This window comes from Amblyomma americanum, chromosome 11, assembly GCF_052857255.1.
Source record: "Amblyomma americanum isolate KBUSLIRL-KWMA chromosome 11, ASM5285725v1, whole genome shotgun sequence".
In the NCBI taxonomy this organism is placed as follows: domain Eukaryota; kingdom Metazoa; phylum Arthropoda; class Arachnida; order Ixodida; family Ixodidae; genus Amblyomma; species Amblyomma americanum.
In genome coordinates this window covers 15,372,605-15,400,124 of record NC_135507.1, presented here as the reverse complement: position 1 = coordinate 15,400,124, position 27,520 = coordinate 15,372,605, and the positions used below count along the sequence as shown (strand labels likewise).

General features: G+C 49.7%; 1 protein-coding gene across 1 annotated transcript; it reads left to right on the top strand.

Moving 5' to 3' along the window:
- The first annotated feature begins 2,506 nt into the window (after window positions 1-2,506).
- LOC144110938 (uncharacterized) lies at window positions 2,507-25,987 on the top strand. The gene is made up of 20 exons (XM_077644008.1): window positions 2,507-2,779; window positions 3,226-3,625; window positions 4,529-4,786; window positions 6,035-6,328; window positions 7,198-7,332; window positions 9,480-9,779; window positions 10,776-10,982; window positions 11,539-11,700; window positions 13,533-13,719; window positions 14,753-14,889; window positions 15,152-15,272; window positions 16,175-16,339; window positions 17,227-17,373; window positions 17,772-17,893; window positions 18,956-19,252; window positions 20,427-20,539; window positions 21,816-22,050; window positions 22,810-23,145; window positions 24,042-24,289; window positions 25,726-25,987. The coding sequence occupies exons 1-20, from the start codon at window positions 2,520-2,522 to the stop codon at window positions 25,985-25,987; spliced, it is 4,386 nt and encodes a 1,461-aa protein (XP_077500134.1). The 5' UTR covers window positions 2,507-2,519.
- The last annotated feature ends 1,533 nt before the right edge of the window (window positions 25,988-27,520 follow it).

Sequence of the window (27,520 nt, the reverse complement as noted above, 5' to 3'; positions counted from 1 at the left end):
TTGATACATGTGGCGGTGGTGAGAGAGAGATGTGGCCTGAATGCATTAGCGCTGACAGCGTTGTGGCTGACATGCGGCACTGCAGCAATAGCTAGGCCGCAGCGTTCATTTGATCAATCTCTCTAGATGAACCATTAACTGCATGCCACCTCCAAGGCTGGCAGGGAGGGTGCGCTGCCTATCCAATGTGCGGAACGCAACCAAAGCAGGCTTTTCCAGTTGGACACCAACGTCAGCCACGTATATGAACCCGAGACTGTCTCCATTGACCCACGGAACCGGTTGGACGCCTTTCCTTTCGTGAAAATGAACGGCCTTTGCAAAGCTGTCAACACCAATGAACTCTATGAACGCCGTCGGCTCACTTGTTTTCTTTGGTTTTTGAGGAAAGGAAATGGCACGGTAACCGTCTCACATATCTCGGTGGACACTCGAAACACGCCGTAAAGGAAGAGATAAAGGAGGGAAGGAAAGAAGAAAGAGAATACTGAAAATTGAAAGTTGGATTTTAAGGAAAGGCACGGCGCTGCGCAGCGGCAGAACAACTGTGCCTCGGTGCTACTAGTGGCGCATGCGCAGTAGTGATTAGGAGCGAGAGAGAGAAAAGGCGACGGAGTCGGCGGCGGCCACCTGCGCCGTGCGTGACGTCACTCGTGCTCCGACATACGCCGGCTAGCGCAGTGTTGACTAGCGTAGTGAAGCATTTCGCTCAAAAATTAGCTGCGTTTTAACTTCTGAACCTGGTTAGAGAGCGAAAGCTGTGGGGTATCGGGCAATTGTTGACGCGGCTTGGCGTCTTTAACGTTGAGTGCGTTCGCACACTGGCTAGTCAGCGCGCCCACCCCGCCCCCCCGGGCAGGTGACAGTTATTGGTTGATCGCGAGAGCTTGGCCACCCAATGGACGCTGCAGCCTATTGCTGCAGTGCCACGTTTCTGTCACAACGTTGTCAACGCTAATGCGTGCAGTCCACGTCCCTTTCACCACCACCACGTACCTCAAAGCACGATTGGGGCGTCCATTGACCCAGAGAGCCAGCTGTGCGCCTTTCCTTTCCTCAAAATCATCGTAGACTCCGAAGTCAACGCCAACGCTAATGAACACAATAATCGCCGACAGCTTTGTATATCCTGGATTAGCTGAGCAAATTTTCAGCCAAATATTTTGTGCCGCAAAGGGTGGGAACAAATGTTGTTGTCAGCCTTCATGAATCCTTGCCCTTTTAAAGCTATAGCATAGAAGCAGCACCAGGCAGGAGTGGTATTCGAACCGCAAGGCTTGTTGGAATTTAGCGGCGCCCTGCTCGAGGACAAGGTCTCCGGTTCGTTGCTCGGCCTCATGCCAATGCAGAGGAAAGGGGAAAATGCTCTCTGGCTATGATTTCGGCGATCACTGATTATGCGCTACGTAGCTGCTGTTCGGAACCACTCCATTGCGATGAAGAGCCTTTTAATCGACAAAGTCCTTGCGATTCCAAACGAGCTCGTCCTTCATCGAAAGACCAAGCCCCTTGACTTTGTTGTGGCCTACAAGCTTGTCATTCATCCGAAGCTGTCCGCTGCGGTGTCGAACCGTTCTCGACCCTGAGCACATATTGACGAGTGGGGCTGCACGTTTTTAATTCATTGCATGCATCCCGATGTGATGCCGGAGTGTAATTAGGAGGTTTGGTGCCCCATGTGTTCGTTATTCCCCCGAAGCACTCCGCTGCGGTGCAGGCCCGTAATCGACCTAGGCATAATGTTGCCCTATACGGTCATCTTTCATCTAAATCACTCCGCTAAGGTGCCGGCCTGTAATCGACCTGCACCACCTAAGCATGCGGCCCCGCGTGTTCATCATCCATCCGAAGCGTTCCGCTACGGTGCCTTGCTTAGGCCACCTAGGCATAGCAGTGCCCCACGTAGCAGTCGTTCATCCAAACCATTTCGCTACGACGCCATTTCGCAGTCTACGTAGGCCTTAGACCTTGGTAGGTCACCTCCCATATCGGTGGAGACTACTTGGAGGAAAAGAAGCCGATTCCGACGCGCCGATTGCCCAACTTTCTGGTGCAAGAATCCCGATGCCTCCTTGTTTTTGCAGCAGACATATAAGGACGTTTTCCGAGATGTTCATTGTTCGCCAATTGGCTAGCCCCCTCTACGGTTCCGAGCAAGACTAGAAGGATGCGGTTCTTAATGTTCCAGGATGTGGTAGCGCCGTATTAACTGCAATCACGGCTTTTATGCCAGAATGAAGTGGTGCCAAACACCAGAAAGGCTTTCACTCATGCCCACGATGAAGCTGCTGAATTCAGCCCTAATTACTTATGCAAATCCTCTTCGCAGCTCTCATCAAAGGCCAAGACAGCGAGCAGCTCCGGGTCCGCCCCTCGGTCTTCTAGTTTGACTTCCGCTCAAGCAGACGACATTGTCGAACTCAACGCAGAAGCCAGTCGCCGAGCTTGAAAGGGCAGGATTGTCACCTGCCACTATGGCGCCTCCTGCAAAGCCGCTGCTTCCGGGGCCGACGCCACCGATGTCCGTGTTTTGCGCTCGCGACCGGCAGGACAACTGCCGGGAGATGGCGCTGCGAGTCCATTGCCTGGACTCCGGCCGGGGCACGCCGACAGCATCTCAGCTTCGGCGGCTGCTCGGTCTGCAGTGCGCCGTCGGCCAAGTAGTGGCCGGAGACCGCTGCGAGGTGGCAGTCTACGAGAGCCCCAACTGGACGGCAAACGTGACGCTGCAACTCGAGCGGTCACCCAAGGATTCGTTCATGCATATCGTACTTAAGTGGTGAGTGCGCGAGAAGTACTTCTGGTTTTGCACTTAGTTTTCGGTCGGCCTCAACTATCATTTTGTGGATCCTCTACTATCATGTATGTTGAGAAAAGGTTAATGCAGTGCCAATGGAGCAATCCAGATGAATTGTGAAACACTGCTCAGAATATGGTAATCAAGGGGAAGACGTTGTAGAGCTTTATACAGAACTTACTGCGGAAATTATTATCGGCACCTCCGTCTGTTCAGTCTCAGACACCGGTGGGCGTTTATGCAGGCATTTTTATTCAGAATTTCTTGCCTGATACAATTAATGAACTTTCGAGTTCTGTGTGCTCGTAGCCGCCGTATTGAGGCGGTCTGGGGTGGTGAGAGTACCGTTATTTGAGTTCGAACATATGTCTTCATGAGCCTGTACCAGATTTTGGTTCCGCGCGTCAGTTTTACTTTTGCATCCGCAGGTGCGGCCAGTACCCGGACGCCTCCAATAACGGCGCAACTGCGGGAAAGTCTGGCCCGCCAGAATGGTGGCTCGCATCCGAGGAGCTTGAGAAGTTCTGTGACCCGTACAGCACCAAGGCAGCCATGGAGCACAAGGACGTACCAGTAAACACGTTCGCCCTCGGCTGCTTCCTCGGGTACAACACTTTTGTGGCGCACTTTGACAGCACCAACACCACGACGCCTCCGCCACCGCCCTCGTCGTCCAAGTGTTCGTCCTCACCCTCCGGCAAACAAATGTCTTTGAAGCAAGGAAAGAAGGGAAGAGGAGCCAAGTCCAGCTCCCCTTCAGAAGGGACAAGCTCAGCAGGGAAGACCTCTTCTCCCAACAGTGAGCTGACCTCGTCTGAAGGCTTTAAGGTGAGACGAGGTTCCAGTAGGGTGTTTTCTGACGGAGTCCGTCCGGAAGTTCGAGTTACCGAAGCAGTAGTTGCATGGTGGCAGGTCATGGAAATAAACTGCATTGCAGTCTGTGAGGACATAAAGTGTCGTATCCTAAAAACAACGTGTGTTTCTGCTGGGAAAATAGTGTCGATGATGCTGAGTGCCCGAGTCGTAAGGAGGATATGAGAAGGCTGGTCAGGACTTGTCAATGCATCTCTACTCTGACAGCGCATTGCTATATCAGGCGACACGAGGGCAGTGGCAGCTCATAGGAACATTAAATCTAACGCTCTTCTCCCTGGACAGGTCTTCTGTGTGTCATGGCAAGGCAAAGCTTTGTGCCTGATGGTCACACAATTTGGAACATGGGCCACTTATCCATTCATCTGGTTCATTACATGTCTAGTTGGCTTGCTTGACAAGCAGCATAAATTGCTGTGAGAAATCAATTCTGTGAAGAGCGGCTCCAGAAATATTTATAAACACTAGTGAGAGGGGAAGGGGGAGTGCTTTACACTGCGTCGATGATTTCAAACAACTGACTTTATGTACTCCTTCCTGTATAAACGACCTCCAATTCGCCGTGCAATTTTTCTTAGGGAACAGAGATTTGGGGTGACGAGGCTAGGTTGCATGACATCGCAAATGACGAGGCAATGTATCTTAGTCTTAAGAGAGGACTCTGAAGGGCTGTGATATACTGTGCTTACACTACATAAAGCACTTCGACGGCGTGGAACGTATTAGCCACACTGCATGAATTGGCGAGCACAAAACTCTACCAACATGGATAGACAAGCTAAAAAGTGCGGCAGGTTCGCAGTAGGAGCGGAATAATGCGGTTTAGGCCCTTCTTCTGAACACCTTCTCTTCCACCAGGTGACGCAGTGCAATGCGCACTTTGAGCACTGTTCCAATGGGTTGTACCTGTACTTCGTGGATGCCCGCAAGCGGAGCTCCACGCTGTACCGGCTGCTGGTGCGGTACTCGACCATCTGCCGCATCATCCTGCGCAAGACGTCGCCGACATCCACTATTGTCTACCTGCAGCTTTTGCACCCGCCGCTGCTGTACAAGGTGTGCGCTGGCAACAGCGCCACCAGCCAGTGCCACCGCGAAGGCGACTACCTGCCACAGGTGAGCAGCGTTATATCGTTAATTGCTTTCAATAGACTAAAAGAGAAAACCTGACTGTCTACAAACACACTTTAGTACTCTTACGGTTTCCCCTTCCGCTACAGTTTCCTTTAGTCGTAGAGTTCTGCATCATTGCGTAGAAGGGGACCTGTGGGACAAGACGGAAAATTGGACTACGAGGAAAGCTGTATATAAAACTGAACGAGTGATTGCTGTGCTGATGGGGATATGTAAAACGTATTTTAGGCGTCACCGGTCTTCCGCTGCTTAGAAGAGCGCGGTCTGAAGCTTCACGACCAAGAGTGGGGATACATTCTTTTGCTCCCAGTCTACGTCCTCTGCTCCTTACGCACTTTCGATTTAACCGCCTTGCATCTGTTTCCCAGTCACTGGTATCTCAATTTTTTTTCAAACCCTCTACCGCTCCCCTTCTTTCTCGACAGGGAGTAACGGACGTCGGTCAATGAGAATCCACACAAAAATGCCAAGACGACTGCGCCAGTAATGTAAAAAGTTTAATTTAACTGGAGAAGAGATCGAATAGATTTTCCCACAGCGCAGGAGGAATTCAACGTCAGGTGTACTGCATTTTCAGCCCTTCTTTCTCGATAGGCAGTAACGAACATCGGGCAATGGAATCCACACAAATATGCCAAAACGACTACACCAGTTTTTGTCAAAAAGTTTAATTTGACGGGCTCAGAGCCCATATATCCTTATCCAATTCACAGAGCAAAGTGATAGTGTGACAGTACAGTCGTGACTTCACTGCTTTTTGTTACACAAGCATAAAGTTATGACAGTGGTGGCTCTAGAAGCTCCTTCCTAATACGGCCATTAGCGTAGATGATGGGCGCTGAACTTAGGTCAGTCATCAACATCATCATCAGCAGTAGTATAACTGCGCCAACACAGGACAGAGGCTTTTGCTCATCTCCCCAATTAACCCTGTCCTTTGCAGCAGCGATCACCTTATCTCCGCAAGCTCCCTAATTTCATCCGCCCATATTAGTCTCTCCCTCCCACTGCTACACTTTCCTTGCTCTGTTACCTTAAGTGACCATCTTTTATTGTGTATTCGCATTACGCGCCCTGCCAATGGACTGCAATGCTATTCTTGATTTTGACCAGAACATCATTAACCTGAGTTTGTTCCTTGACCCGTGAAATAATAATAATAATTGATTCCAGTCAGCCTCAAAATCGGCCGCACACCAGCTTGCTCACCCACCACCTTGCCTGTCGCAGTTCGACCTGTCCGACACCACCCCGTGGGACCGGGCCGTCGAGTTCGGTGAAGGACCCTTCAAGTGCGGTGCCGACGTCCTGGGCAGGAGCCGCGTTATGCGCCTGACTCTCAGCGGACCGCGCCACTGGGCGCCTCTCAGCAACCTGATCCTGCGCACGCGCAAGAACGCGCAGGTGTTTTACGCACCCGTGCGCGAGTTGCAGGCGAGCGAGTTGAAGGCAGTGGCCAGGCCCAGCGTGAAGGACTTCGGCGTCGTGTATGCCTTGCTCAGCGTCTGGTCCGAGAGCTTTCAGGTAGGGATTTATTTCTCTGCGTGGATTTCTTATAAGCTCTACCCCAAGAACAAAGGTCAAAAGGGGACGGATTAATGATGTTCGAGGATGTCGGCATGAAACCTTCGATCCTCTTGAACATTTCTTGTTCTTGTCACATTCAAACTTCTCGCTTTCTGCAGAATAAGTTAAAAGACATACAAGACAGACAGTACAAGACACCCTTTGCGTGTCTCTATATCCGTCGGAATTGGATCAAGTACATCACATAATTTCCATGCACATGACCTCCAGGAGATTCATGTCAAGTACGTTCTAAACGTATCTGCCGCATTGGCTCAGTGGTCACGGTGCTCGGCTACTGACACGGAGGACCCGGGTTAAATTCCGGTCGCGGCTATCACGCTTCAGTGGTGGCGAAACGCAAGGGCCCGTGCGGTGTGTGCTGTCGTTGGTCGTTAAAGATCCGCAGGTGGTCGGAATTACTCCGCAGTCGCCTACTACATCGTCCCTCGTAAGCTAAGTCGCTTCGGGACGTTCCCCCCATACCACACTATACCATTCTGAATGAAGAATTAATGACGATTCTCGCGAGTGAATGCATATTCCTTCCAAAGTAAGGGTTACACCGATGGGTAAACCCGATGATCTTCGTTCGGGGATTTGCTGCGTTGGTGGTTATGGCATCTCGCGCTGTGCCATGACCTGGGGTAAATATAAAACTGAGTCACTATTCCATGCGCGTTTTTGCGGACCTACGGTGTCATTTTGGTTTTCATTTGGGAGCTTCCCGAACCGGAGTAGAATTAAGCGGGCGGACGAGTCGAACGGCGCTTGAAAACTGCACCGTCGAACGCGGAAGAGCAACACGTGGATTACTGCCTTTGCAGGTCACCGATGAGCTCGCGATGGACGCTCAGAGCCGCCGGGAAACGCTCCTCGAGTTGGCTGCGCACGCCGAGGAGTGTCCCCGTGCCTTGGAAGAAGCCCTCTTCGAGATCTATTTCTCGCTTAGCCAGGGAAAGGTGAGAGCCCGGTTGGCAGGCTGGCTTTAACAACAAAAGCTTAAGGGCCCTCTTAACGTCCGTAGCCCACTCGCCTCGCACCTGACCAATTTTGCGCCACCTATACATGGATGGAAGGAAAAGCACGATTGCCCAGTGGCGTTAGTATAGGACGCTGTTGTAATACTCTCGGAATTAAGTTTTCCACACATCAGGCACCACCGAACGCTCATTAACGGGCGTTCAGTAACATTTGTTTTCTGAACTGTGTTAAGTAAGCCTTTATTGCATAATTCTGTACTAAAGGCAGCAGCAGAACACGGGTTTCTTTTTTCTTAGAGCGAAAGCTCGACTGTTCACACTACAACTCCCAAGGTCAAGTTCAGTGCGCGTTTCACCTTGAGCCGGTGCAACGAAGGCGTGGCAAGGAACGTCCTAATACATAACTAGCTGTGAGGAGTCGCCGCAGCTGCGCTCGCTCCAGGCTTCGTCGCTGCTCTGCCACGTGTCTAGCAAAAGGTTGCAAAAACAGTTGCTTCGCTGGCGCTTGGTCTCTGTCTGACCATGGACAAGACGCGCACCAGACCGACTCCGGGGCCAAACCATATATACCCATGCTTAACAGAGCTTTCGCTTGTATCACCAGGCTCAACAAGCGCTAAACCTCTGCTAGTTTTTTTTTTAAATTGGGCATTTCAACTACTGATGTGTTTAATGTATTAGAGCATGTTCAGTTTGTGCTCATGACAACACTACGCGCACGTGTGGAGTAGAAGAACCTCGTTTTATTTTTTGGATAGTACAGGTAAAATTAGGCCAAGTGGCAACGTTGGGAAGCCAGTGTAACGAATTGTGAAAAGAGAGTGAAAGAAGCTACGTTCAAGTGAAAATTTGCAATCTACTCTTTCTTGGGAACGGGCGACCGACGAGAAGCGGTGGACCTCCTCCGCAATGTTGCTTACTAGGAAGCTCAAAAAGCGGACGAGGGACGGAGTAGGGGACACAAAGACACGTTCACGTTCGCTTGTGTTCCCTACTCCGTCCCTCATCCGCTTTTCGCGCTTACAAGTAAACAACATGCATCACCGACCAGCCCGGCAGCTTGTTCTCCTGAACTCCTTCACCAGTTTCCCCAAAATGAAGACCTGAGGGGCACCCGCTTCTTTCCCGACGAAGTTGTTACAAGTGTAGTGCGCTGTTGGCGTCAACATTCCGCCTCATTCCTTTACGACGACTTGCAGACTATATAGGGCAATGGTAGCGGAAGTGGGGAGTACCAGAGACTACATCGAAAAGTCACATGCTGCTTTCTTAGCAAAGTTTCACTTGAATTTTCCAAAGATGTATCTGCATTATTGTCAGCACATTGTTTGCCGTGACCAAGCTTGCTCACGAGATTTTCCTTTACAAAATTCAAAGTACGGTTCCCTGTGTCTTCCCAGCATATCGCAAAAACTGTGGATAACGCTTGCTTTCATGCATGCGAGCCACCGAAGTCGGAAATTTTTTATTGTGTGCCTGATTGTCGGATAAATTGCTTAGAAATGTGTACTCGCTGATATTAAAATAGCTGCTCTTTGAACGGTTGCGAACGAATGAGGAGATAGGTCGTGCTATCTCTTTCACCGTGCTAGCGTACGGTGCATACCGACGTTCAAGTAGCTATTGTTCAAAAGGTCTGAGCGTAACAACACGCGGGCGCCTGGGAGACCTCTGATGTTGAGCTGCATGACATGGTGTAGACTGCGCTGCTGTAAGGTAGCTGACAAGTGCGCGATATTACAGAACTGAACTAGCAGCTCAGTTTGATACACAAGGAACTCGGTATTAAGCCATGTGATCGGTTGAACACTGCATGCAGAAATGCAGTATGCTAATTGTGTGATAACAGGGGCACACGGATAAGTGAACGGTGTGTAGTTTAGCGATTTTGAGGAGCTAGATCTCAGGGTGTCATTTTAAGCCGAAAGTGAGGGAAAGAAAATTACTTTACACGTAAAAAGTGGCGGTGAATTTTTGATTTTTTTTTCATTTCTTTCGGGCTACAGTCTCTTTCAATGCTTTGTGTATATCAATGCTATCACCTCCTTTTCGTACCGATCACTGTGCAATGCTTCTATATCCAGCATGTCAAGAACAATGTCCTTGTGGCGCGGTACCACGCGCAGGTGTTCTGGTTCCGCACCGCCCTGGAGCACCTGTACTTCCGGTATCGGGCGCATCGGCAGCGCGCCGACGTTTTCACAGGCTCGGTGATCGCCCAGGAGCTACCGTCCCACATGGTCAAGGTGCGCAAGGTGATCCTGACGCCCACTCGGCGCGTCTACATGCCCCCTCAACTTGTGTGCAAGAGCCGCCTGCTTCAGCACTTCGACCCAGATTACGCCCTGCGCATTGCCGTGCGGGACGACGATTGCAAGCTCATCTCCTTTTCGCTGGGAGCCTGCAAGGACGACTTTCTCAGCGCGGTACGCTGTTCGGAGGTTCATGATCGCCCAGGGAGCAAGTAGCAATAGCGTGCTTAATTTTGGGAAAAATGCTGCAGCTGAAGTCTCAAGAGAAAAATTGGTAGCGGTTTAGCATTGAAAATTGGTGTTTGGGGAAAGTAAATGGCTCCGTATCAGACTCACATAACGGTGGACGCCTGAACCCCGCCGTAAGAGAAGGAATAAAGAAAAAAGTGAAAGGAGAAAGGTAGAAAGAGGCGCTGTAGTAGAGGGCTCCGGAATAATTTTGACCCTCTGGGGATCTTTAACGTGTACTGACATCGCACAGCACACGGGCGCCTTCTGTGTTTCGCCTCCATCGATGCGCGGCCGCCGCGGTCGGGCATTTCTAAGCATGAAATATTGTGCGAAAGCACAGTGTTTTGCAGATGGACACCACCGCCACGTATCTCAAAGCGCCGTTGAGGTGTCCTCTTACCCATGGGATACAGTTATGTTCCTTCCTTGCTTTAACATCGACAGTCTAAACATTCCACTTCTTTTGAGAAAAGGAAAGGCGCGTAGCTTCCTTTGTAGGTGCCATTGTGCCATTGTAGGTGGACACCGCCGCTTATTCACAGCGCGATTGACGTGTCCACTCACCTAGTGAGCCATTATAACAGTTGCTACTCAGACGTCACACGCACATACACTGCTGAAACCCGGGGAGTGCGGGTAGAAGTGATTTCGCACTGAAAGACACAGGGAATCAAGTTCATGCGACAAATCTACGTTACCATTACTGCTACATTTCAGTCTCACATTGTTGAGCTTCTAAATTAATTTGGTTTCACCGTAGCTAGTTCCTTCCGCTGCTGTATGGATTCATGTAGATGAAGTGCAGAGGAGGGCACATAACTGCATGAAGATATTGGATAGGAGCACTGAGGAAAGTTATACATGGGATGTGCTCCTTGCAGTGAAAGTGTAAAGCGTCCATTTAAGACCTCTCTTCAACCTTGGGCTGGTTTTCTGTAGGTGATCAAGCCTCCGCTGTCGTCCGGCCTGAAGATTGGTGGCCGCCGGTTCATGTTCCTGGGTTGCTCGACGAGCCAGTTGCGCAACCACGGCGTCTGGTTCTACGCGCACGACAATCAGGGCCGCACCGCGGAGCAGATACGCGATGGAATCGGCGACCTCTCTACCATCTTCAGCGTGCCCAAGTTCATGGCACGGCTCGGACAGGTCAGAGGCCAGTCACTTTCTGGTTGAGAGAGGTGACGGGAAAAGCGACTAAATCGAATGAAAGCATGTGAGGGAATATCTTCTTCGCATTTAGTAATGGAGATTGTTTGTTTGCAAGAAGGCTGAGCCAAGTGTCTCTGCCATTCACCATCATTCATCACACTTTCGAGGCCACCTACGTGCATTGCGTTAATCCATATATGTTTGGATGGCATTGTAACAATGCGAGTGTCGAAATGCTTCAGAGGGGGAATGCAAAGACTAGCTTTCACAAATAATTACGTCACTGCGCGGACTGTGCCCTGAGGTCTAACCACGCAAATCTGCATCCTTTTGGAGTAAATCAGCCTCCTTTTTGAGTACCAGTTCCTATTACTGAGGTGTTGTCACCATTACCCACTTTCACTTCTTCGAAGGCACTCTTTAATGTTCTCTATACTTGCGCAAAAGTTTCACAACTCCCATCTGCACAGACATGAATTTTGTATCACCAATCTTATAGCCAGCCAGGTATGGCGAAGTGGCCCACTCGGGAGACGTATTTTCCTGCGTGCAGGCTTTTTCGCAGTCGTTGGGTCTGCTAACGGTCCCGAGCCAATACACCTCTGTGGAGCCGGACATCCGGCACGCAGCCCCTGGCTGCAGCAGCGGTGGTTCCCGTCGCGAGTACATCTTCAGCGACGGCATAGGGCGAATATCGCACGCCCTGCTGCGCAAGGTATGTACATTATTGTCCTTATCGAAAACAAGTCTAAACTTACTAGAACCTTAGCTCATAACTCTTCCTCCGGCTTTACGGCGGCGTCGCTGTGGTCACCAAGGCAGGCGTGGCTGTGCCGGCGGTGATTTTGTCCACGCGCCTTGTTGCTTCCGCGCGGGTAACGACGAAATTGGCCGGTGCGAAGACGCTCCAGCGCAATTACTATGACTCGACATGAATCGACTAGAGAAACTGCAACGTGCCAAGACATTGCCAGGCCCTTAGCGGCAGGCCATGGCTCTGAAAAATTCGCTGTTTAAACACTGCTCCAAACGCCCATACATTCGGTAACAGTTCTGTGTGAGAGACTGGAAGAGGGAGAGAGAGGAAACGTTTATTGCCACGAGTCAAAGCCGTACTTGAATTAAAAGTAGTCCTCCTCCGCTGCCTGTTTCTCCGTCGGCCTGGATCCCGAAGGTCACGGAAGTAGACAGACCTTGACCGATGGTTTCACTTAGCACTTAACTGGGGGGGGGGGGGGGCACAGTCTTGCGAGCTTTTTTTTTTTTTGCTAACAGCAGAAGCCCTTTTTTTCCTGCCTCGCGTGTTCCACAGCCGTCTTATCCGATCCAATTTCCTGACAGGAACACTCCACCCAGAGCTCTGCCGCCCATGACAATGCTTCGCTTTCTTTTGGATAGGGGAGGCCAACCGATGTTGATTGTGAGCAGTGCATCTGTCATCAATGTCCAAGTGCTGCCCAAGACCAGTGTCTACTCATGCCTATGCATGTGACAGGTTTCTGCTTGAACTGCAGAAACCTGTGATACATAGGACGGTATTTTTGCGGCGATAGCTGTATACGAGACTTCCTCAGCGGCAGGCAGTGTCGCCGTCGGTGGGGACTGCTATGTCGTAACTAAATCTCGCCTCTTTGCCGTTTAGAAAGTCATGAGGCTCGGCGCTCTCAGCAGTGTTTCATTTGTTGTTAAGATGACCCAGCGGATCTGGCCACTGTGACCCTAAGAATATGAAAGACGAGCACTTCTCGGCAGTGTTTCATCTGTGGTTATGACGACCCGGCGAATCTGTCCATTGTGACCCTGAAGCGCCAACTCCAACGGCCCTTTCTGGGCGTAGGCGCTCACCGTCGGCGCTCTTGGCGTACGCCAAAACCGGTTTGCGCATGCGCACTGCAGGAGATGCCAGCAAGCCTTGGTGAGGCGCCGATATCTGTCCGTGCTAGATATCGGCGTCAGCGTATGGGCGCTCATGTACGCGTCGGGAGAGAGGTACGGTTTATAACAATGAGAGGATCGCCGGGCTCTGTGACTTTTTTTTCATGACTTGAAGATATTTCAGGTTTCCCGAACTTTTCTTTCCGGTTTATGTTGTCCTTTCACCGCCGCCCCCCCCTTCTCTCCACGGCTTTAAATTCTCTCCGTCGGTTCGAGAGGGAAAGCGAGCCAGCATCAGGAACATGGAAATGCTTGCGCCTTTAAGACACCCGTTCTGGCGTACGCCAAGAGCGCCGACGCTGAGCGCGTACGCCAAGAAAGGGCCTTTGGAGTCGGCGCTTAAGCATGTGAAAGACGAGCACCTCTCGGCAGTGTTTTCTTAGCGCTTATAATGACCTAGCGGATCTGGCCATTATGCCCATGAGAATGTGAAAGACGAGCACCAGGCCAGGGGAAAGTTTGTACCGGTACGGAACTGGCAATCATGTAATCCCGCAGCTCCCGCATACGAGCAGATCCTGGCTGTTTTTCCTGTTTTTGTTTTAGTATAATGTATGGAGTGACCTAAGTACGTAGTCGTTCGTCGAAGCCTAATTCTCCGTGCCCTTACAGGTCCACCACGCCTTAGAGCTGGAGGAGGACGAGGAGCCGTGTGCCGTACAAATCCGCTACGGCGGCTGCAAGGGAATGCTGTTGCTGGACCCGACGCTGAGCGGCCTGCGCGTCGTCTTCCGCGAGAGCATGCGCAAGTTCCACTCGGACCACTCCGACTTATACGTGCTGAAGACGAGCAAGCCGCGTGAGTTGCCTTTATGCGCTATGACCGCGACCATCGACAGAAAGAGATTAGACAAGCAGTTAGAGCCGGAGACAGAGAATTCTTACGTGCTCTCTCCCGCAGCCCACTATAGTCGGATGCAACTAAAAAGCAAATCGGCTTTTCCCCGTCAGTCAAAGGACTCCCTTCCAGCCAATGGCGACGGCCGACTCTCATGACCCTGCTAGCGTGATAACGCAAGGAGCGGCGCGACAATGCAGGAAGGGGACTATCTCCCACCATAGAGGGAGTGGACAATCGCTTTTCATCTGGCACTTCCTGCATGTCACGCTAGCAGGATCATGAAAATCGGCCGCCGCCATTGGCTGGAAGGGGGTCCTTTTACGGGTAAAAGCCGCTTCGTTCTTCAGTTGTATCGGACTGCAGTTACGCTGTGACCTACTGGGCTTGCGCTGGGCTCCTTACGAGTATCTGAGCGAATTTTCAGCTATCCATAGTTCGGGGTGCTGTTCCACGCTTACAGTGAATTGTCGTTCAGAGCATCCCACAATTTCTGTTAAAGGGTAGTGCCGGTTTTTTCACGTGGCCATGAACAGTCATATAGAAAAGTTTACGGTGAGGAGGATTGTAGACAAAATTTCCCCCTGGTTAAGATAAACCTGTTAACTCAAATGCCAGGAGGGGTATTCTATTTCTACTGGCTTAAATTAATACCAAATGAATGGATAGACGTAAGTCTGGGCTTATTTGCGCGAAAATTTGAATGCATGATTTACCTCCCAGGGAGGCGCTTACAAAGATGACCTAGAGCTTGAAATTTTGGTAGTCGTGCATTGTTCCGTACTTTGCTCCTCGCTACAACAAGTAGACAGAAGGCATAGTCATCGAGCCACAGTATGTTACGAAGTGCGACGGGGGACGCCTTCCTTCTGCAGTGGACGTCGTTGATTCAGTAGTGAGCATAATCCGCGGCATGCATTGCAAAAGTCACATTTCGAGCATGCTTCCCTGACAGTATATTTACGCCCGTGATGATTTACCGTGCTCCTCGCAGGCGTTCTTTACCTGAACCGACCCATGATCACCATCTTGGAGCAGAGTGGCATTAAGGCCGACGTGTTCCTGACGCTGCAGAACAAAATCCTCGATTCCTTCATTGACAGCATGATGGATCCCCACGAGGCCGCGCAGGTGACAAATTTTTTGTGCATGTTCGCAGCTTTTTTACCATGTGTGGTGTCAGTGTTTGCACTGTTATACGTGTAACTGAAGCTGATCTACGACAGCCGATCCCTTACTAGTCGAATAACCGCACCGCGTATACGACATCCGATCCCATTTTAGTCGAAATTTCAGGAAGGATTCAGGATTTAGGCGATGGGGGGGACGACATATGAAGTAGGAAGGTGTTTGTAAACGAGTAACGACACTGGGCGCCTTAACAATTGTGCAGGTTCTCAGCGCCTACTGTGCCATGCGTCTGCCGTACAAGGAGCTGGCCGGCGTGGACATCGACCTGACAGTCGAGCCCTTCTTTCGGGCTCTGGTTCGCGCCGTCAACAAGAAGGTCCTGAGTGAGTCAAACGCACGAGCTTAACCGCTTTTGTTCATTTCGTAGTCTGGGAAGAAGTGTAGAGAGGCAGCACCCTGGCCCCGACTTCGTCTTTTTGTTGATTAATTACGCTAATTTCCGGGTTCTTCCAGAGCTATCTCAAAGTTGCAATTTCTTAACCAGACGCTCCTTGTAAGTTTCCTGCGCAGAGTTAGCATAATCGTAAGATTCTAATCATGAGGTTAATGTTACGGACAACAGATTAAATGCTCTAGGTGATACACCATTGCGAACCTGTCGCCTGCATTAGCAAGGCCATTTACGGTTACCGTTAAAGTCGCGGAACTGTGGGTGTAGTAGCACCCCACATTTCTAGAAGGCGGTATATTCATTCATTTTCATTTCATTCATTTTTATTTGTTCTTCACAACATGACGTACACATTTTGAAAGGGGCCAAGAAGAAAAGCCGTTCCTGTACGGCTTGAAAAAAAAAAATCTTGGTCCCCCCTGGCATTGACGGCAACAAAGCAACACAATCCAGAAACAAATGTACAGAAAAAAATATACAGAAATATACAGAGACAAACAAAATTATAACTTGGCATATTGTCTTAAATGCCTTCAATCAGTGTCACAGGAAACAGCAGATATTTTCGGCCCGCGTACTAGCCTTGTAATAACCGACGAATGCATATATGGCACCTAAAGGACCGGCTTAACATTCAGCGAATTGTGGACAAAGATTATGGTCAGGTCAAAGATTGCCCATAAAGATCAATGTTTCCTGGCGCAAAGTACCTCAGCTCGTAAGGGATCGAATGGTCCTCAGGGAGCTTGTCGAAACTTCTCTACAGCAGCGTGAGTGAACGATGAACCCTTTCCCCTTTCCTTTTCACGCCGGATAATGTATGCGCCTTTGCAGAGGAACTGAGGACCAAGGCTCGTATTCTGGTTCCTCCGAACTGCGGGCGCACCATGTTCGGCGTGCTGGACGAGACCGGCACGCTCGAGTACGGACAGGTGTTCGTCCAGTACTCGAACGACATGCTGCGGTACAAGGTCAACGACCCCGCCACCATCCTCGAAGGTACATATCCCAGCAACCCGTTTTCGCACTAGCAAGCATAGCCTGCATGGTCTCGGGATCTATGAATGTGAACGTAGTTAGAAATGGTAGGGGCATAAAGTGCCTGAGTACATGCTTTGAAGGCGTATGCAAACGTGCTGCGTGTTCGCGGGCGGTGTCGCAGAAATTTAGACTCTTTTAGTCGATATAAACGTATATTTCTCCGGCGGTACTACCAAGTGATTGCAGTCTGTACACGTGTACGCACGCCTAGTTTTCTCCCGTGCTGGTTCTGACCGAAATTATCTCGTGTCGGGCTCGCCTTCGAGATCCCTTTCAAATAACGGCATTATAATATTTGAAGCCGAAGATAGGACTTACTAATGCTCGGTTGTCCAAGAAATGTCCCGGATATATCTTGGGAGATATCCGTGGTTTGCACGGATCGATGCTTTTATGTTGACAGCACCGGATATGCAATAAACAATATACAATGGGGAGGTACCCGTGCGTTGTATGCTGCTACTCGCGGTAATCTTGAGAAACTGGCATCTGGACGCGAAACAGTATACCATACTTGCGGACAGCTTTTTGTGACTACGCAGTGGAAGCTACGAGGGCGAGTCACAAGGCTTTCACATGCCCGCTCTTATCACAATCTCACGAGGGAGAGATAGGCGTTTAAGCTGGCGCCGGGCACCAGTACCTTCCACAGCATGGCCACAAAAAGCTGTTCTTGAGTATGTCTATTTTATCCATAGGCTTTGAATGAAAGGACTATTTTATTTTCCTTACATCACACAGAGGAGCTGAAAGGTTGACGTATGAGGTTGTTTTTTTTCACCTGAATTTTCGGCAGCATTTTGCGTTAGTGTCACTGAGTATTCCATGCACTGTGGGATGCGCAGGCGACGTGATCGTGACCAAGAACCCGTGCATGCACCCGGGGGACATCCGCAGGCTGAAGGCGGTGAATGTGCCGCAGCTGCATCACGTGCGCGACTGCATCGTCTTCCCTCAAAAGGGGGAGCGGCCACACCCCGACGAGATGGCCGGTACGCACCCTTCCTGGCGGGCTCCCTGTTGGCACTGTGATATGCGGAGACGGATGTAACCATCGCTCTCAGCGTTTGTGGCTGAGAGCGTGCCTTAGCTCCCGTGCGCGTTACTTCAGGGTTCTGCCAAGGCCAGGACCCTGCGGGCTTTGCCTGATATTGTATGCCGTGAATGCTGCCACAGCGTGAGAAAAAACGCACTGTGAGGTTCCGTGACCCAGCCTGGGCTTAAAATATTTCGCAGTTTCTGATTTCGTAGTCGCAACGATTCCGCTACTCACTGATCTCCGTTTAATTAGGCCATTTAGCAAGGCCCTTCGCAATCACTGTGTTGACAGACGTCAGGACGCAGCTTGTTTCCAATGGTACCCATTAATGTGGTCTCTACCTGCGCTCAGGTTCTGACCTGGATGGCGACGAGTACTCAGTGCTGTGGTACGAGGACCTCATCTTCAAGAACAACTGCCATCCCATGCACTACTACAGCGAACCGCCGAAGGAACGAAAGGCGGACATTGGGGTGAGCACGATCGCTGATTTTGTGGTCTCTTAGTCTGGTTTACCTTAGTCTCGGTGGGGGGGGCTCATAATTTTGGATAAGCTATTTTTGGTGCTATTAGGACAGTTGTGCCATGTGCAGCAGTGTCTACAATGGGATAAATTCGAAAATTTTCAGCTACGTCAATGGTCAGCTGTGGAATACGACGAAATCTGAACTGTCGCTGTATTTTAAACATTGATCACAAATGTGTCGTAATGGTGTATTAGTCTGCTACAGGAGGCATTTTTATTCGAAAAGAGGCGATAGGTTTACCACCGGTAAACCTATCGTCTACGTTCCGAAATTCTGATAGCATGTAGAAAGCAGAATTAAAAGGACACTGTTAGCGCATTTTTCGCTCGCGAGAGGCAACGCTCATTGTTCAATGTTGGCATTACCTTGAAGACTTGGCGTCTTTTTATACATTTTAGGTTGAGAGCGGTTTCTTAACTATCGGATCGTGTGCGTACTTGAATAAGACGAGCTGTCGGGCAAATTTTGACCATATTGGTTGACCATATGAGTGCCTAGTTCAGTATTGAGGTTTACCGATGAGTGTCCGTAATGTTAACCAATATGAGTGCCCATAGCTAAGCCAATACAACCAAACCGATCCAAGCAGATGATTATTGGCTAAGGATACCATCCGAAGCTTTCTTATAAACGAACTTGTCTTTGTTCCTGAGATGTCAGTGATGACGTCACGAGAGTGTGCAGCATGGCTTACTTTATTTATGGCGCCTTTGTGTGACAAAACGAGCACATGTAACGCGCATTGTCGCGGCTGTGCTGCTACGAAGTTGACTGGGAGGGGACGGCTGCTAAAAGTCTACATTTCTCGCCGGCTGAACAGTAAAGTCAGCAGCCCAGGCCTAGAAGCGACCCGCTCGTACTCGTTCCTTTCGCAGTGCCGCCAAAAAATTTGCCCACGTGTAAAGACCCTGGCCTTTAGTTTTAGACGAATGTAAATGGTCGGGACATGAAATTCTGTTTATCATCCGTCTCACGAGAGGACTTTCCATTCATGTACGGTGGCCACAGGTCCAGGACATGGTGGACTTCTTTTGCCAGTACATCAAGGGTGACAATGTCGGCCTGACTGCCAACGCGCACCTCGTCTGGGCCGATATGTTGGACGTCGGCATCAACTCGCGCCGCTGCCGCGAACTGGCGCGCAAATGTGCCGTCAACCTGGACTTCGCCAAGTGCGGCGAAATCAAGGGCTTCCATAACTCTGAGAAGCCACCCATGTACCCGGACTTCATGGAGAAGCTCGACACAAAGAACACCTACTGTTCGCGCAGGGTTCTTGGGCAGCTCTACCGAAATTGCAAAAAGGTACACTTCCGCGTTTACCAACTTGTGGCTCAGATATCTGCAGTTGCTCTAAGGCGAAGACGGCGGAATTATACAGAAAACTCTGCTTGCGAGCATAGTGCAGTTCATAATGCACACGCCTCTTCCGAAACTCGTGTTTGCTCCTGGTTTGTGTTGTTTGGCGCTGTCTTTACCCTCTGACTGCTTACTCAGGTTTGAGATCTCACGGCCTAACTTGCTGCTGTTCCAAGATGTTTAGGTTTCACGTTTTGAAATGAGCGACAAGACGGCTGAAAGTGCCGTTGTTTTCTTCAAGGCTGGAATCTGCGAGATCCCAGTTTGAAAACAGTTGAGCAACGTTGTATGAACCGTTAGCTTAGGGTCATTAGAGCTCTTGCACGAAGCTGTCGGTCTTCATGTAGGCTCAATTTACATGAACTATGCCAGAGCCGTGAAGCTTCGGACGTGAAGGTTATACGTTTTCATGGATTATCGCATATCGATCACTCCATAAGCAACTAATTTGTTGCAGGCGTGCTGTTTACATGATAATTAGCAACATATTTGACAGTCTGAACTGAATACGTTGCTTTATGTACATAGCACATCGTATGCGCGAGATACACTCCATGGCTGCTTCTGGCGATGTACTTTGTACATCTTGTTCTTGGACAGCGGAGAATAAAATATAGCGTTTGTCTTGTATTCGAGATGCTCAAGAAGTCTGTTGAAATCTGGCGGCCTGTTTGGGTTTTTTCTGTGTAACATTGCTAGAGCGCCAACCATCAGGGTGCGACTAATGAACTTCTATACGACATGCCAGTTTTGCTTGTAAAAAGAGTTTTGACTTTAGCCTGCCCTCGGTTGCTCTCTACCGAATACTTCTCAATATTATCACGGGTAAAATCTTGTCGTTTGTCGCATCTAGCAGTAGTACTGAGGACCCAGGACCAGTGCTCTTCGACTATCGGGGACCAACGTAACTGGCCTGTCCTCCACGCCTAGAATCCGACACTAGGATTGCACAGTCGTGCGCCGCCCGCATGCAGTGTGGCACGGTTGGGAACTTGAAAAGGAGGCTAGCTAACATTTGTCCCCGATTGCACGTACACGGATGCTCTTTGCATTGTTTATTCTTGATGTGCTGAATGCGCGCCACACTCTTGTGTTGTCCTTGTCTGGTTCTGTTGAACAGGTTGAACTGAGTACAGAGTGCCTTGAAGTGGTGGAAGACAGCCTTCCAGACCCCCGACTCCTGCTCGAGGGACGAGAACAGTTCCTGGAAGAAGCAAGATCTGCCTATAAGCGGTACGCGCTCATACGCCCGAACACTACAGTATACGAAGTGCGTTGCACTAAGGGAGTTGGAAGATATTACTCCCTTAATCTTGTTTTAGCGAATGTTCTTCAAGTACTCGGGGGCAAAAAAAGCGACCATAACACCATAGAATTCGCTTGTCCTATTAAGCGTCTCGCAGTTATTTGAAGCGCAGACTGCTTTGAAGCCGTGGGTTGCGAATAATCTTTTTTGCACCAGCGAGGCCTGTAAGGAATAAAAGTAGCACGAAGTGAACTATTACCCCAATTTATTCCTTACAGTTCGATTTCATTGACAAGTTTTTGTTATATCGGTCTCTACGATAATACCAGACATGAGGAGCTGCATACTGACGAGCTTACCACAATTGTTAAAACAAAGGGTGTTGATAATGTTCAAAACCACAACTTGATATTTTATGGAGAGTGCAGAGCCTCCTGCAGTGGGTTCGTGAATGTCCTAAACATTCAACTCCTAGCATCATCTGTTAGCCCCCCGGTAGCGAACATACGGGGATATATTAAACATGTAATATTGTGAAAACTAGAAAGTCCTGCTAGAATCACTGCGAACATAGTTATTATCGTGGCCGACTCTTTCTTGCCGCTGCAAGCTCTTGCCTGAAAAAATGCTTCGTGTGCTCACGCCAACTATTTCTGACAGCATTAGAAAACCAGTGTTATGCACCGGACGACCAAAATTCCCTTGTTCATTTTGAGTTTTCATCTGCACGTGGTGGCATCCTTCCGAACTACAAGCTTTTCGATTTTCTTTGTCTGCTTGGATCACTTGAACAGTTCAGTGACAGTGCCTCATCCTTTTCCATTAATTGCATCACCGTCACAGTTCAGTGACAGTAGCTGATCATTTTCCATTACTTGTATCACTTGCTCAGTTCATTTACAGTGCCCCATTCCGTTGTTTGCGTCAGCTGCATAATTCAGTGATAGTACCTCATCCATTTTGATTGCTTCAATCACTTGCACAGTTCACTGACAGTACTTCGCCCTTTTCTATTGCTTGCATCACTTTCACAGTTAAGTGACAGTACCTAACTGTTTTCTATTGCTTGCCTCACCGCCACTGTTCAGTAACAGTAGCTGATCATTTTGCATTACTTGCATCACCTGCGCAGTTCATTGAGAGTATCCCATTATGTTCCATTGTTTTCGTCAGCTGCAAGTTCAGTGATAGTTCATCTTTTTTCGTTGCTTGACTCACTTGGATAGTTCACTGACAGTACTTCATTCTTTTCCGTTGCTCCAGGTATGCTATGAAGATTCGGGCGCTGCTCAAGTCGTATCGCATCGAAAGCGAAAGCGAGGCCCTCTCCGGGGCTGTGTCCAAGCTCAGCAAGTACGTGAAGGAGAACGACCCCACGGACATGGCCATAGTGCTCGAGAGCCACGTCGAGCACGTGATGCGCCGAACGCGCGAGGAGTTCTTCTCTGAGCAGCTGGACGAGGCTCGCGAGAACCTTAAGGCCTCCGCCTGGTACCAGGTGAGGCGTACAGCCCTTTCAATCTGGTATTCAGCTGAGCTGTAGTGAGCGGATATTGAGTTAAGCTGGGCGTGCGAAGAAACGAGCCGAAAACAGATATTGCTCACGAACATAACGATACAGACTGCCGCCTTATTCTCTTCATAAATGTTGTAGCCGTGTCACTTCCTTTGTCCTTCGCTTTGTTGTTTGGCGGTACATAGAACTTAATGGCCGAAACAACATTTCAGGAAGGAGTACCAGCGCCCGCTGATTTGACACGAATGGTGAAGCGCATGGCTTGGAGTACTGACGCCAGCGCCGCGGAGCATTAGACGTTATGTCGGAAACCATGTTGCACGGTGTGTTTGGTGCGGCTGACGATGATAGGTTGGCATAGGATGGCCTGCAGCCGCTGTCGTCGTCAACGGTGCTAATGTCACTCGAACCTACACGCTCTAGAAGTCGTGGTAAGCATGCGGGCGGCGTCCCAATGCAAGATAGGAGGATATAGATCTGTATTACAAATTAACTTTCTTTTGCGGTTGAGTGTCCCTGTCTGCGTTTTCAAAATGAGCCGCTGTCACGCCACCACTTAAAGGTGGAGGTTCAGTGTCTCTGTAAAATTTTCAACGTCTCCTGAAGACATTTCACCGCGACGTATCTTTTTCCAAAGGTTCATGGTCTCGCCTCAGCGTGTCTCGTTCGACGCGACTTATTTAAGGTGAACGCCTTGTGAAGGGTGAATTCTAAATGTGTTATGCGGGTGTCGGGGAGCAGGTGACGTACGAGCTTCAGTCCTCCGAAGGTGGCGTCCAGAGCTTCCCCTGGGTGGTGTCCGATGTGCTCATGCGCATCGTGGTCAACACGTCACCTTGCCTCCCAGTGCCGGCATCGCGCAACAGCTTCAGCCAACGGCTCGGGGCTCTGCTACTGGGCAGGGCGCACCCTGGTGGCGGCGACCAGGACGACGCACAGCACGGCGACACGCAGGTGCTGACCAACCTGCTCAGGCTCATGTACGACTGGATTGACTCCAGTCGCGAGTTTCTCTTCGTCAAGGACCCAGAGGAGTTGGTCCTCTACAAGAATATCATGCGCGAGGCCTGCGTCAAGGTGCGTGGGCTACGCGTCCGAAGAGTAGACATACAAGCTAGAGGGCTGGGCTCCTTTACGTGCTTCGTGCATAAGGGTCTTCTCTTCATCGCCGTTTGCTGGCCAGAGTTCGCCATCCAACGGCCGAGAGAACCGGGACAGAGGCAGCATTGTGGTTCGCCTGCTCGCACTATACTCAGTCTCTTTTTTGAACAGAAACGTAGCATACAGCTACATGTGGCAGCTTTGAAAGGAGGCACCTCACGCTGTTGTATGGGAAGCTTTCGATGTGCCGGCGTTTTGTCGCGTGTTCTCACCTCACAGCTGCGTCGGCAGTCTACCAGGATTACGATGACCTTGTCACTCGAGATAAGCGCCAGTTTGTGTTGATTGTGTGGTTTGAATATAAAGTTTTAACATAGCGGAAACGTACTAACGCAAGTGTCGGATAAGCTGCACTTGGCCAGTGGTAAAGCACACGCAGCTGCCTGCAAACCTGCAGCAGACAACCGGCTGCTACCATCACGACTGCGCTAGTATGTCTACGCTGTCATAACTGAGTAATAACGAACAGTCATGCTACTTTGACGACTTTTCCTGCCTTATGGTCGGCTTTGTTTCGAACAATCAGGAAATGCGCGCTATCAGGCGCTTAACCAGGATTGAGGTTTATGTTGTGAAAGTCTCGAGAGCTTAAGCATGTTGAGGGGTCATTCATAAGCCATAAGCGCCGTCAAGACCTTTCACACGCTCCCGGTGCGAAGAAGGGAAGTCGACTCCGTGTGGTAACATAGTAAGCGAATGTCATCACTCTACCCAGAAAAACGTATTCATATATGAATGCACTTAAAGATTGTGTGCCATCCTCAGCGTGGGGGCATGATCGGCGGAGGCTCACTATTCACCTCTCATCGCAGGTGTCCCGCACCTTCTCGAGCGACATGCCGCCGCACAAGCTGGTGATCCTGTGCCTGCGCTTTGCGTGCGCATGGTGCCTCAAGATCTTCCAGGGCGGAAGCGACGGGGAGATCATCTCCAAGGAGTGCAGGCGCCGCTACCGGCTGGGACACCTGGCCCTGATCACGCTCAACCGGCTTTCCGTGTCCGGCAACCTGGCCTACCTGCACAGGGCACCCGAGCGTTGCCCTTCCACAGAGATGATCAGGTATTTCACACCTTCCTTTTAAACCGGAATAACTCCGCTCGTAGAATTGAGCAAACGTTTTTGAAAAACCATACGGACATAAATTTTGTTTTGAGCGCCAGCAAATGATGTATACTTGTTCGTTGGTTTATAGGGTTTAACGTCCCAAAGCGATTCAGGTCTATGAGGGACGCCGTAGTTAAAGGCGCCGGAAATTTCAGCCACCTGGGGTTCTACAACGTGGACGGACATCGAACAGTGCACGGGCCTCTAGAATTTTGCCTCCACCGAAATTCAAACGCCGTGGCTGAGATTTGGTCAAGGACGTAAGGAGATGTTTTCTAGCAAGTTACAATCGCGCGCGTTGAGTGATACATAATTCAATGTTATTTTCAATGCCGTTCGAGGACGCGCCCGGCGTTTCCATCGGTATCCAGTGACATCAATGTTCATTTGCCCCTTAATGTTGTGACGTCGCTGAACTCACCAGTGAAACCTGTGAACAACCAGTGCTTGGTTCTTGCCGGCATCGCCGACATCATCAGGAATGTAAATGTTCAGGTTGGCCGGTCAACCCTGATGTCGAGGTGCACTTAAGCGCTGGTGCACATAAGTTTAAGACGGAGACAGCCTGTACAAACTCGTTTGCAAAAAATTATTTACCCTGCGCACTGGTGTCTCGAGCTCTTTTCAAGGCAGGGAAACGGACATACAATTTTGTTCTGTTACCCTTTAAAGGGCAAAACATTCAAAATACGCAGCAGACAGCTTCAAAGCATTTCCAAGCCGTAAAAAAGGCATCTGTGCCTGTTTTGAGCCAGGATACCGGTGAGAATTCTCCACCAGTGATGCTTCTCCCTCTTATTGAACAGAACCCGGAAATGATCATTGAACATTCGCGTCGCCTTTGTTGCGGGCTTACGCTAGCGTTGCTCATTATTATACGTAACTTTAACGTAAAATACTAGAAAAGACCTTCGTTAGTCTACGTGAGCATTTCTCTGCGCGCACCACTGCATGCTCTCCACAGAGCACAAGGAGGCGGTTGCTTGGGATTGCACCGCACATTCATCATATTCTGCAGTAGTCTGTAATAATTATCGCATATCTGTTAGCCTCCTCAGTGCCTTACTTTCAGGCTATCCTTGAGGTGTTTTCTAACCAAGTGCTAACCAACTGTGCCATGAACCACAATTGCCAGGTTATGTGACTGCCATATTTTGCGTGTTTACGTAATCTGCATGCTTGGAGAAGTGCTATAAAATCAGCATACGCCGTCTCAGTCTGATTTATTGAGGAAGTTAACAAAAACAGCCAATGCATGTTTCGCAGATCCAACCTGCGAATTTACAGCTTTTCTAAAGCACCCTTACTCGCAGTGCATCGATATTTGTATTCACCGCGCTACCCCGAAATACCTTAATTGTATTCCGCCAACCTATTGGCTGTCCCCCCAGGATTTACATCGCCCGGGAAGACGAAGAATTCTTCCTAATCCTGCGTCGCTACCAGGATGTCTTCACGACGATCATGATAGAATGGTCCGGCGTTGAGGACATCCAATGCGACCTCAAGACGGACCGCATGGACGAGTGGTTTCTCCAGCTCATGGTCACCGGGAGCCGCTGGGCGCTGGAGCGCCTCAAGGAGATCGTTGTCTACCCGTCTTTCCGCGAGGTACTCTCGCTCGTTTTCAAGCGGGAGATTTCGCCGTTATAGAACTTCGTCGCGACGTTAAATATAGTTTCGATATTTTTTTATACATGATATAAAAACACGTTATTTCTGCCTGATTTCGTTGGGTGTATTTTTTCATTTGTTTGGTCATTTGTGCTCCTACCGCATATTTTTGCTTTTATTCAGAAACGAGGTGTTCACACCTTGTGAACTTTAGACGTTCAATTTTTTTTTATCTATGCGATGGTCTGGCTTTCCTAAACAAGTGCGGCATCAGAAGCCAACGCACCAAAATGTAAAAGTGGTTGCGGTGTGCCGAAGCTGTTGGTCTGGAGCGGCCCAGGACTCTACGGCCACAGTCTTGTAAGCCCTGAAAATGCTGGCTAATGCTCAGCAAGAGCGTTATCCATGAACTCTGTGCCGGTATGACGTAATGTGAGATGCTGAGTGTGCGTATGTGCGAGACTGACCACATCTTACTGTCTGAGACTGGCCGTTAAAAGAACATTTTTTCTTTAAGCAGTGGCTTTGTTATTACCAGATACATAATTTAAACCGCCTTCATGCTTTCTAATGAACAGATGATTGAAATGAACCCCTCCCACTTAGTCTGTGGGCTAGTTGTATTCTAAAGAAGACCGTTAGCTCAGCCCTGCAGCCGTGAAGCGAGTTGAGCTTGATCCACAATATGAACCCATGTGTGCCTTTGTGATGTTCCAACATCATGTGTGTCTTTGTGATGTTTCCGCTGCCTGCTTGAAAACATCTATTTTTCTCATGCCGGAGAAACGTCCCGGGGCGCTCGGTTTGCATCAGTTCGCGCCTTTCTACGTCGAGGAGGGGAGACAGCGCGATATATACGCACGCTGTAAAAAGCAATCATTCCCCAGCTTTCGTGTACTTCCGTGCACAGGTGTCTCCCCTCGTCCGGTCTCCGTCACCCTTGCCAAATGGTTTTCCTCCTCCGAAGAGGAACCTGATCCCTGACATGTGTGGCGGGAAATACTGCAGTAGCATGGCCAAAAAAATTTTTTCTACAGAGGGTGGCTCTAGCTTAATCATAGTGTTATGCTTTAACCAGCTGCTGGCGAACGGAGGCTCTGAAGGTGACGTTTTATCCATAGTACGCTTGTTCACCCATGTAAGGGACCCATTACAGTGTTCGCAGTCGCATACAGGCTAGAAAGAACTGGAGCATTTGGGAGATTTGATTGGAAAACATTCAATTCGTCAGAAAAGGCGGAATGCAGACGATCCATGCTAAGTGGCTATCAGTCCACGGCTGACAGCGACCTGGGTAGCCCATTCAATGACCCGGGCTTCAACTCCCAAGTCTGAGCTGACCAACACGGCCTCCCACTGCTCGAGAGTAGGAACCTGTATTAGAGATTTTGGGAGAAGTTCCACGGTGTTTGGAAGTTATATAAATTAGGGCGCTCTGAAACCATAATCTCCTCCCACCGATGTTTCACTCTCGAACATAGCCTGTCTTTACGGCTTTATGAAACGCGCTTTCTGCGCCAGAGCTCGTTGGTGATTAGCTTACAGTAAAGTTGAAATAGGAGGCGCTAATGA